The following is a 12,619-nucleotide window of genomic DNA, read 5'->3' as shown; positions in this document are numbered from 1 at the left end:
ATTTCAATGAAACTCTCAGAAAGTAATAACTGGATGTATATTTACCACTGATTGAATTTTGAAGTAAAAAAACTTTAAAATGGTGACCACAACTAATCAACATTAGCTAACTCCAAAATAGCATAGGTCTGTCTCATATTGAGCTGAAATTTGGTGTGATTGTAGCCGAGAGTCAATTACAACATACTTTGAGCATGACATCTCACAATAGTGTATGAGAATGAGCTAAAGTCATTTGAGAGGTATTACCAAAATAGTTATAACTCCATACTTTCTCAACACAAGATGATCTTAGTATAAAACTCGGCAGGCAAACATATATTTGGTGGGCAATATACATTCCATCAAAGAATGCTAGGCTTTTTATTTATTTAAAGCAAAAATACTGGACAAAATACATATTTGACATTCAAAGATTCTCCATGTAAAATGAAACAAAACAAACAAACAAAAAAAACCTTAAACAACTCTCTGCTACAAAATCAAAAAATCTTATGTTCTGTTTATTGTTTAAATTTACAAAAAGGATATCAGGGTTTTAGGTCTTCCTTTTGACCTAACCCAAAAGAAATCCAAATTTCAACTAAATCATTTGTTTTGGCAAACACACTGACTCTAAAGTAAAGTTTGCTTGTGTTTCCACCTTAAACAAGGTAATGAGGTGATAATTTATGCAGAAAACAATCATCTACTATACAACTGATGTATTTTCCGCAGAACATCAAGAGCCATAGTTAAATTTCTACATAAAACAGTCTGTGTGTTGGACCTTATTTTTCAAGTCTACAAGAAGTGTTCCTTTATAAAAGATTTATTAATGCTTATATATATATATATATATATATATATATATATATATATATATATATTGGTTAGTGTACCAACAACAATGTCCCCTTTATTTGTATGGAGGGGGCATGACTTAAAAATTGTACTGAAACCTATGGGGAAAATAGGTCCTATTTCAAATTCTACTTCTGGGTTTACTTCAGAGCTCTACAGTCTATAAGCAGGGCCAAGTACTTTATGTATTTTTCTTGAGGGAGATGTAAATTTATGCTACTTGCTAAATTAAAAACTTTATATGCCAAAACAAAACTTTTTAGCTACAAATTTTCAGTGTTTACATGCAGGTAACTTACTGACAAATGTTTGATATTTAAAGTCTAATTTATAAAAAAAAACAGGAAAAAAATTAAAATCAAAAAGTCAGATCCATATTGGCTCACTATTTGCCAAAAACTCAGTCTGTATCATTTTTATCTAATGTACTTTAACTGCCTAATAATTGTTAATTAAGTATTTACAGCTTACTAATAGATGCTTAATAACTATTGTTTAGTCATTTACAAGGTTATGCTTTTAAATGACATTTATAAGCGTAACGCTGAACCGCTGAGCTTGAACTAAATCTCAGCAGCCCTGTCTGAACAACAATCTGCATGTTCACAAGTTAGTACAACAGTAACACAGAGGCAGTCATAGAAATCATTCTAAGGCCATGTCCACTCAGGAATGCTGTCTTTCTAAAATGATCTTTTTCCTCATAAACATCATAACATTTCTAGAAAATAGAAGCAAAAGACAAGAATGAGAAATACATGAATAAAAAATTAATCTTTTTTGTGAACTAACAACAAAGTGGAACTTCTTTTTTGTGTCACATTAAACTGCTACTGACTGGGAATCGTGTAAGGTCAAATACATAGACATAATGGATGATTTCAGGCACAGTTCCCAGCGAATGACAGAAGAAAAAGTTTTTTTCTTAATGTTCAAAAGGATCACCTTACATGTCTCCTAAAATATCACTTGACATATCACCTTACATATACATAGCATGCTACATACACGCCTTACATAGACACATAAACATATTTTTGGCACTAATGGAACCCCATAAGCATGCTACATACACGGCTTACATAGACACATAAACATATTTTTGGCACTAATGGAACCCCATACTCCTGCCTCACATCAGTGGGCTGTTAGCGATCAGTACCGTCTGGAGATGTTGCTGGCCTGTTATTTACTAACGTAGAGAACACACACCCGCTGTCTGTTGTGAATGCAAAGCTATTGGTCGCAGCCCGTATGGCCAAAGTTCTCTTTAAGTTCTCTTTATGTTTTGACCAGCCAGAAAATCACTAACATGAAAACAAACAAATTCAAAGGCCATTCTTTTGAAAGCATGTCATGACAGAAAGTTATAACACTGAGCAGAAAGCGGAAGTTGTTTCTCCCTACATCTAGTTGGCAACCCAGGAAGTGCAGATGCCACAACGTAGCATCACCAGCACACCCACTAGAAAGTATCAAGCGCACGTAGATGAACACTATCATTCTATTTGCTGGAACGGTTGCTAGGTGACGGTGCTCAAATCCGTGAGAAAGCAGAAAAATCTGCGAGTGAGCAGAGAGGTTTGCAAGCGCAGACACAATCTATGAGAGAGAGATAAGTTTTGCGCGCAAAGAGAAAATCTGAGCTCAAACACAAAGATTTGAGAGAGAAAAGAGAATATTTGTAAGAGAGCAAAAGTTTTGAGAGAGAGAAAAGAGAATATTTGAAAGAGAGCAGAAGTTTTGAGTGCAAGCATTAAGTTTTTGAAGGCAAGAGATGAAATCCTGCTTTCAAATCGAACATGTGAACTCTTAGATAATGGCAGAATTCTCCTTCCATAGTTTTGCACCTTTGTTTTTGGCTTCTTGTGGTGTTATTGTCATTTTTTTTAGTTTTCCCTTGGTCTGTATTTTTTGCTTTAACTCACTGAATTGTTAGTTCAGTACCCAGTCTAGCTTTTACTGTCTAGTCAAATTGGCAAGTTATATAAGGCTAAGTTAGTCATCCACAAGTAAATAGACAGTCAGATCCTTGTGTTTACTTCCAACACTCGTGAATGCAACTTGTCCTTAGCCTGAACCAACCCAAAGTTGCCAAACCAGCTGATAATACTGCAGAACAGATCCTCTAGTCTCCAGACCCTCCAGGTGGTCCTTTGGCTCTGTGAACCAGACTCTCCATTGACCTGATTAGTGAGAGTACCTTAACAGTGTACTGCCAAAGTATGCAGTATTAGTCGGCTTCCGTCTCTCAGCCATGGCTGACAGCCTCATTCCGATGGGAGAAACTCCACTGCTGAACCATCCCTGTGTTGTATTACTGAACTCATCTCCCAGTAAGATGACCAACTCTTTTTTATGGTGGTGATGAGTTCTGGTGGCCAAGATTACTAATATATTTTTTTATTCACCTAAGTCCCATTTAAAACAAATACACTTCATCGTGTGCCTCAAAATACCATTTTTATCTCTTTTATCAACCCAGATTTCTTTCTTTCTTTCTTTCTTTCTTTATTTTATTATGCTCTTTATTTATTTTAGCCAAACATTTTACTCCCATTTTAATCATAACTTTGAAAAATAATAGGTCATTTTAAAGTGGTCAGCTATGTCTTTTATTTCTTGTTAATAAATGTATAACCCAAAATTAATTCTTAGTCTACAGTGTCTTGTGTGTTTTATGGTCTCTTCAAATGAAAACTCATTTTATGGTTGTGTTGAGACTGAAAACAATATTATAATGTTTCCTCTTTGGGGTGGTATCCTATGAGTGCAATTGATTAATAAATGACTAAATTAATTTATTGATTAATATGTTATTTAATTTATAATATATTAAACCCTTTCCCGTAAATCATAAATATAAAATATATTGACATTATCGGAGGGTGTAGTTTTCACCTGATAGTTTAGGCCAATTTTCAGTATTCTCTTTCTCTGTTTCTGATGAAGACAAAGCTGACTGACTGCAATAATACCTTGCTGTATTTACCAAAATGCTGAAGTGTGTATTAGAGAAAAGGCCAGCATCAATCCCTAACAATGTGGAATAAATCTGCCTTGATACTATCTAGTGTATCAGTTCTGACAACATTATACAATATACACACAAGAAATTAAAGAATTGTAAATATGCATTTGAGTTTAGAAATTTCACGTGCAAAAGAATCAAAAGCTGTAACTAAAAACCAGAGTTAAAAAATGTGTTTGTTTTTGTTTTTTTAATAAAACCCTGCTTCCTTTTACTAGAAAGAACAAACAAAAGAAAAGAGACAAATGGTTGTACAGAGCTTTTAAATCAACAGTAGCACCTGCAAGCAAAGAGTAGCTGAGGGAAAATGTGACACATTTGAAACATAAAAGAAAGCAATAAGTTAAGTCACTGACTTGCTGAGTCTGTGCAGGACCAATAACCAGACAGTCTTCCCTTTCTCAGTTTACCCTCCATTCAGCTCACTCAGAGGAATTAAGTGTCAGTTGGAGCCAATTTGACAATGTGCAGAGTGACGGCTGAAGATAATTTCAGGCACAAAGACAATAACTGCAGTAGTCCCCCCACCCCCAATCCATCCACGATCAATCAGGCTGGTTAAAGGTCACTGTGTATAAATGGATGTGTGCTTTAAAGCATACCCCGCCCTCTCCTTTAGTTTCATATCAGTAATGCCATCTTTGGACACCAGTTTGTTAAAAACAAGAATCCCAATAACCATGTTAACCTGCCAAAGACAAGAAGCACAGGATTAAAACAGAGTAAAGGCAAATTTAATTCATCACAGCATGCAGTGCGACTTAGGGGACAACAACCATGAATGGTGATCAGCATATCAACAACATCCCACCAGCATGCACAGAAATGAGTCACAGCAAACTCACTGACTTAAAATACAGTATTGTTGGTTCTGCACTGGGAAATCTGAAAAGATCTACATTAAAGACATGTTCCTACCATTTTGAAGAGGTATTCTGTATAAAAAGTATGAACAATTACCGTATTTTCCGGACAATAAGGCGCACTTAAAAGCCTTCAATTTTCTCAAAAAACGACAGTGCGCCTTATAATCTGGAGTGCATATATATGTAAGAAGTTGTAATGTTTTAGTACAACTTTGGTAAACTACAAAGCTGCACCGCTTGCAGCATTAGGCACCCACATACTCGGGCGTACTTTGTGTACTCCGTGAACTGCGCGGACTCCGGGCGGACTGTTTGCGAACTGTTGATACTTCATACTCCAGTATACAGATTGCCTAAAATTCTCTCGTGACAAATTTCAGTCATGGCTTCACCGGATGAGGAGGAAGAGATCGCTTACCTCTTAGCTTTAAAACAAAAAGAAAAGAAAGTGCCTTTAGCCCTGTTTCTTCACCACCAGGGCAGCCACAGCACACCTGCCAGTGCTGCACAGAGAGCAGCAGTCACACTGTGCGCTGGCGCCGATTCTCACCTGAGAGCGGTTGGTGTCGCACACAAAACAGTTCACAGAACACCGTCTCTCACCGGGCAGTTAATTTATTGTGCGACACCAAGTATGCCTATGCGGTCACAAAAATTGGTCTTAGCGCAAACGTCTCCATCAGGCGTCCACACCAAGTCCGCTTCAAGTCCACTTTGAGTCCGCACGGACCTCTGCGGAGTGAAGTATGGACAAGTATGTGGGGGCTTTTACGTCGGTGCAGTATTCTCCGTTTGTTTCGCTTAATGCGCCTTTTAGTCTGGTGGGCTTTATATATGACAAAAGTTTGAAAATGGACCATTCATTGTCAGTGTGTCTTATAAACCAGTGCGTCCTATAGTGCGGAAAATACAGTAATGTCTTACCTTTTGACCATACCTTTGTTTAGAAAAAGAGCTGACCTAACTATTTTAAACTTAGTACAGCTGTCAATCAGTTTGTTACACTGTCTTAATTAGCATCCTTTCAATCTGTTGTATGTTTTTTGTTGTAAATGTGATTTATTGTTAAATATTGTTACTGCAACAGATTTCCCACCACACAGTTAGAATTCTATAGAAAAAATTGTTTAATACAAATCTGATCGCAGTGTCATTAAAGTATTATAAAGTACTGTTCACACGAACCACTTTGAAACTTTAGAAATTAGAGCAGTTTTAAGATGGCAGTGATCTTTTTTGGTCTTGGCTGTTTTTCTGAGTAGATGTTAGATTGTCAATCTTGTTACAATTAAACTTTGTTTCTCAAGATTGAGGCCATTCAAAGAGCTATCTACAGAGCTAATATAGGTAGATAATTGATAGTAGAAGTTGTTCACAACCTTTTAACAAGCATCACTTCAAAATAGACAAAATATCACTTTAAAGGTTAATGACAAAGCATCAAATGAATTTAGAGAGGCATTATAACAGTTGATAAGATGAATGTGTAAATATATAAACCACTTCAGATAAGAAGAATGTACTTAGTGAAGAATTCATATTGAAAATATAAAGTGATTGAGAACCAGATCCACAGAAAGTGGAGCATTTTATCATCACTGTTTTTTTCCCTAGTATCTAAAGGTTGGGCTAAGACTGTTGGACACCAGTTAGCAAATAAAAAATATGATAAAAATGCAAGAAAAGTTTCTTTTGAAGTCTCACCAAAATTTAAGATTTTGCAACCAGCAAGCCATGTGGCTGCCTATTTTTATGTACACAGCTTGCAGAGCTATTCGAGGCTGTGCATATTGTTTCATTGCCTAATTTATGTTTTATTTACAGGAGCACCCTTTTGAGATGAAGATAGGCAAATGTGGACCTTTTTTTTAAACAATTATATCATCAATGCAGTTTTTACACCTGGACATTTAGAGATGTAGGTTCAGATGTGGGAAGCAAAGTGTAGGTGTCAATATGTACTGTGTATGTGTTAGGACTCTTGATGAGCTTTGATTTTGTGTTGCACTGTTATAATCTGTAAACTTGGATTGTTGGATGTTTTTTTTTTTTGTACTACATACCATTCTGTATGGCCGTGAGTAAAAAAATAAAAAATACAAAAAATAAATAAATGTTTTTTATTGCTACCTTAAAAATTCATGTCTTTTATACTCTGATGATGCTAAGATTTGTCTGGGGCAAGTTATTTATTAGAGGAACAGCTTAAGCAAAAAAAAAAGTCTTCCAAAACAAACTGTTCACTTGTAGAAGAGCTGGGACCTGAATCACTGCAAACGTGTCTAGAGGAATTGATTCACACATCAGTAATGTCTTGTGTGTGTTTGTGTTTGACCCTGCAATGGACCAGCACATGTCCAAAGTGTACCTTGTTACTCGCCTCTTGACTAATACTCCCTGTGAGCCCGAACAGAATTAGGCAAATACCAAGAATGGATGAATAGATTCACTTGACAGGTAAGTGTTCAGATACAGTATGTTATATTCTTAAGCTTTGCTTTAGAAACTTTTGTTCAACACTTCTTTCTTCTTCAAAAATCCAATATCCATAGATGAAACTTGATGACAACTATTTCAGCATAGGTCATAAGGCCTCACTTTTACCACTTTGTGTGTACGTACATACGTACACACGTACATGCATACGTACATACACACATATATACATACACACATATATATACATACACACACACACACACACACACACACACATACATACATACATACATACATACATACATACATACATACATACATAAATGCCACACAATGTAGTTCCTCAAAACAAACTACATAAATGACTTAATTATTTCGCTGTTTGTGTATGGATTGTTTTTTGTGTATTTTTAAACTATTTGGACAATTTTAAATGGAATTTAAAATGTTTTTTTGAGATTCACCTCATTCTGCTCATTTTTTAGTTTATTGATATGGCCACTGCTAATACTAAATCTAATCTTATTTAAAGCAGGACTAGCGTGGGGCATTTACCCTGCTGCGTCCAACAGTTACGAATTTCCGTTTAAAAACTCATTTATGAGACTAAAGAAAAAGATAACAGTCAGTGGCTTGGAGCAGACATGAACTGAACACAGAAAACTAAATGAAGAGGGGAGATACACAACGAGTAATTTTCTCCAACATGGTTAGCCTATTTTCTATGTCTGTCTACAGTTAGATCGTCCACAGGTGAATTTTTAACTCAGGGTGTGTTAATAAATTCACTCATGAGTGTTAGCCTAGGCCATAATGTGATATTTTATTTTATTTTTTCTGAATTTTGTTGTTTGTTTTTTTGAGTGATAGTGTGCCCTCTTTTTTAAGAGAGGCTCTTTTGAGTGAGCCCTGACAGATCTTCGATTGATTGGCTATTTATGTAGAAGATTGTCGGCTGCTGACTGGTTTCCACACAACATCTGGAAGAATAAAAATCATGGCATTCCAGCAGTCTGAAAGCAGCCTTTGACAGCAGCAGAGGTTTGACTTTCGGCCCTCTAACCTTTGTAATAGTAGTTTGTGGTATTGTTCTGAGCATTTGATTGTAAGTATTGGTACATTATGTAAATGACCCTAATCACTTCTTTATACTACAGAATCTACAGGGTTGAACTACCTTTTTTCTTTTGTTTAAGTTTTCTCCTGTTTATGTTAGTTTAGGGAGTCAGGGTTTAGATAGCATTTTCTTGAAAGGAATAGAGAAATTTTGTTTGTTGGTTCACCTTGAAGTTATTGCTTCTTTTTGTACATATTGTTTTGCATTTTGTAATAAATAAATTGCGCTTAACTTTAGAAATACTTTTTCATGTTTGTGATTTAAGGATTTGGATGGAGCTTTTTTTTCAACATTGGTTCCATAGCTCCTAGAATGGATGTAACTATGATAAATAGTCAAATCAGTTTTTAATATGTGTATTCTAATGTCACTTACTAAGAGAATTCCTCTTACTGATTAATTTGAGACTGATTAATGTTTTCCTGATAGAAAAAGGTATCCCTTGAGTAACAAGATCAAATTAATGACTTGTAATTTATGATAGCACCAACACTTTGCTGAGCCAGAACAAAAAACACAGTGTGCAAAAGAAGCCGGAGTTGGGCTCAAAGAGACCAGCAAACAATAAAAACATCATGTTTAAAACCCCTTAATTAGTTTCACTTTCAGTATGCCTAATTTAGAACAACAATAAAATGATCAAACTTCAACATTAATAAGTGAAACTGGAAGTGAAAGAGGTTGGGCTCCTTGTCTTTCACTCTCCTGCACTTTGTGAGTGTATTGGTTGCCGGTCATGTAGTTAAAGCGGATTAGAGCATCTCACAGAGCTGCCTTTAAAATCATAGTTTTCAACTGAAATTAAAGAAACAGTTTTAAAATACAGTTAATAAACATTTTGAGCTCTTAATGTCACCACCTGCTGTTTATAGATCCTCCTTATAATGTTGTTTTTAACTTCCATTTGCAGTATGGGTTAGATACATCAATATGATATCAGTAAATAACATATTAAACAACAGTTTATGGTGATATTAAGACATTTGTTTGCAGCGATAAAAAGACTGACCATGTGATTTGTGTAAATGAAGTCCTTGAACTTTGATCCTCTACACAAGCTCATATTACAGCAGCGAGATGAGGTTTTTAGCTTTTACCTTTTCTTTTGGCCAGGCTGTTATACCAGCTAGAACTGTACATTGACCACTGCATGGGAGTTCTTTTCTCACCAAAAACATGTCTAAAAACCACACTGATGATTAATATTAATTTATGAATAAGTGATCCAAATCTGCCTATCTTTTTCTAAAGTGTACTCCATTAGAATAAATCATAAACGTGGAGGCGGCTGCCAAGATTGGTACAATGTGAGCAGGGGTGGACAACAAAAAATATGCATGGTCTAGAATGCAGTTATGCAAGATGTGCACAAAAAATAGCGGTGACTTAAAAATTTAGTGAGGCTGAAAAGAAAGTTCCATATTTTCTCACAATTTTGAGTTACCAACTAGACTCCAATGGTTACAGCAGAGTGAGATACTGTTTTAACCTTTCATACTGAACCAATTAACAACCACCTTTAATGCCAGCCCTAGTCTAGCACTGGAATGTCTTTAGTGAAAACACCCTATCTGAATTTACAGAATAGTAATGTTAGAGACACACTGAAAAGGAACTTTGATACAGGTGTAGCAAGCTTGATTTGATTGTGCAAAAACTGCGAAAAACTTTTACTGTCCCAGAGGTTTTGTCATTTAGATCATGTTTAATATAAGCTCCCATTTGCATGAACTAATTATTATTCACCCTTTTATACTATTTTACAAAATTGAAGAAAATTTTTAAGATGTTAAATGTGTAAAGTCACCTTTGTGAAGACACAAGTTACAGATGCATACATACATGCATACACAATATTAATTAGGTATTAGGGGGAAAACAGTTGGGAAGTGAAGAAAATAATAACGTTAAGTAGAAAGAAAAAAAGAGACTAACTGGGAAAGAAAAATCCTTAAAACATCAAGAGAATCATAAAATCATCAATAGGAAAAAGAAAGGATATAGAAAATGGAGATGAAAAAAAGAGAAGACTAAAAAGAAAAAGTGCAGGCTTTTGTAGCTGTCCTGGACATCTGCATTGCTGCCTTCAGGCAGTTCAACGTCTTCAGTTGTGATCACCTTGCCTCTCTTGGATACCAATCAACCAAATTTGTCAAGTCCTTATGACATTCCATTGTCCTTACTGTTCTTACATTTATTGTCCTTACTTATATACTGCTGAGGTGGGTCAATGAGTCAATGTCTTGCTCATTTTTTTCATACAGTTTGATGTTATACATGTGACTTATGACTGTTCAACTTTAGAACCAGTATCCATAGCCACTCATTGCAATGATCTGGCTGAGGGGTTCAGGCCCATGTAGAACAGGAGTGGGTACTGAGCATAACCTTAGTAAATGCTGCCCTTGATGATGACTTGTGCAGTTTGCTTTGAATTGGCCTTCAGAGTTATCTTCCACATTCCCATTGAGTATCTTAGTATCCTTTTGATGTTATAAGGTTTCGAGCACTCCAGTATCCATGTGTGGGGAATCGAGTCATTGGCTTTTTTGTTGTCAATCCAGGCTATGCACAGGTTTGTATGTCTGGACTTACAGACTCGGGCTATGGTTCTATCCACCAGTAGCTGGTGCTTGGCTCTCCTGGTGCTGGTGTAAATTCCCTTCTGTGCCTCACTCAGGTACTGACCCATGTGTCTCTTCATCGTAGCCGCTATGATGCCTGACAGGAGCTTCCAGGTTTTACAGAGGAAAGTGATTGGCCAATAGTTGGGTGGAATTGTCTCTTTCTGAGGATCTTTCATCATCTGTATTGTATGGCCTAGGTCAACTAGTCAAGGTGGCTCCTTTCCATTAGCAGCTGGTTCATTTGTACAGCTAAGCATTCATGGAGTGCAGTCAGTTTCTTTAGCCAGTGGGTATGGATCATGTCAGGCCCTGGTGCAGTCTAGCTCTTAATACCTGAGATTTTGTCTTGGATAACTGCTTCTGTGATGGATACAGGTTCTTGTTCTGGGAGATTACTGTGCCCAGATTTTAGATCCTGTAGCCATGATTGTGAAATGCCTCCTTCTCCCAAATGCTTATCCAGTATTGCTCAGTCTCAGCGCTGGGTGGATCTATTGTTGTGTTATTCCCTGTCACTAACAGTACACTTTGGTACTGTTAGTGACACAGTTTGGTGGAGATTACTCTGTTTGTTTTTCTGGCTTTTGCTATTGGACCACCCAGTGTCCTGATATTCAAGAGAGAAAACTGCTTTCAAGAGAGAAATCTGCTTTTACACCTAGATACTGACGGAGTACAACAAATATGCTACAGCAAAGGGAGATCAAAGACACAAGGCTGCAACTAATAAAGACTATTGCCCCTCATGAAGGAGCAGGCTGAAAGCTAATATCAAGGAAACACATAGAGAAATCAGCCAGCTGTCAGAACAACAGGAAGGTGCAATGAAAAAAGGCCCACCACAAAAATATCCCAAATTGTCAATACCTGAGGCTCTAGAGACTACCAAGTAATAACAACAATAACAAATACATGCCATATGTGCTTTTTGATGGCACTCAGCCAACTAACAGTTTTTTGTTGGTTTTTTTGACAACAGTTTTAATCAAGAACACCAGACTGTAATCAACATTCACTTTGTTCTGACGAGGACAATTTCTACTTCACAAGAAATTCAAGTGCAGAACTCCTGCAAAGTCCTTATAATGGGAGTATAAACATTTCTGCTTTTCAGCAATGCCAACTTCAAATACTGACCAATCACAATAGTTGTCAGACACCATGTAAGAAAAAAGTTCTGTTCAAAGGATGTGTCAAGAACAAGCTGCAAGAACTTCCAAACCAGGGCTGCGAGAAAAAAATAAATAAATAAAGGTATTCTTTTCTTGCAGCCCTGGAAGAGAAAACACTTTTCTTAGTTCTTGCAGAGTAAGCAGCAGCAGCCTTAACCTAGTGTCCAAGTACAGCTCTGTGGCTGCACTGCTAACTGTGATGACGCCAACACGCTGCTGACTACTAATGACCCCATGTGCACTGTCATCAACAAAAGTTTCCCAGTGTTTTAGCACTGGGTTAAACAGCAGTTATTTCAATTCCATGACCATTTCAGTGTAATCCTAAATTTGAAAACCCATTGTCATCTCATGCCAGTACTTTGTCACATGACTAATGGCACAGCAGCAGGATGGAAATTTGTATCTGCTATTGTTTAAAGCCAGCCAAGCAACAGGTTAGCAATTTTTTACCCCCAAGGCAGGTGCCTTAAATTTCCAGTCCTCATTCTCATCTAGTGTGAAGCGGGGGGGGGGGGGGGGGG

At 36.7% G+C, this 12,619-nt stretch overlaps 1 protein-coding gene across 12 annotated transcripts in view; it reads right to left on the bottom strand.

The window, feature by feature from the left end:
- adgrb1a (adhesion G protein-coupled receptor B1a) overlaps positions 1-12,619 on the bottom strand; it is a 316,467-nt gene that overhangs the window by 51,142 nt on the left and 252,706 nt on the right. For all 12 annotated transcript variants that reach the window (XR_005234257.1, XM_037980552.1, XM_017436779.3 and 9 more), the window contains one exon: positions 4,477-4,562. Coding sequence is in view for 11 of the 12 variants with exons in the window: in XM_037980552.1 (XP_037836480.1) it covers positions 4,477-4,562 (86 nt within the window). In the remaining variant the exon portion in view is untranslated. The remainder of the gene's footprint in view (positions 1-4,476; positions 4,563-12,619) is intronic.

Source organism: Kryptolebias marmoratus, linkage group LG16 (assembly GCF_001649575.2).
Source record: "Kryptolebias marmoratus isolate JLee-2015 linkage group LG16, ASM164957v2, whole genome shotgun sequence".
NCBI classification, from domain to species: Eukaryota; Metazoa; Chordata; class Actinopteri; order Cyprinodontiformes; family Rivulidae; genus Kryptolebias; species Kryptolebias marmoratus.
The sequence above is the reverse complement of the archived record's forward strand: the minus strand, read 5'-3'. Positions and strand labels throughout refer to the sequence as shown.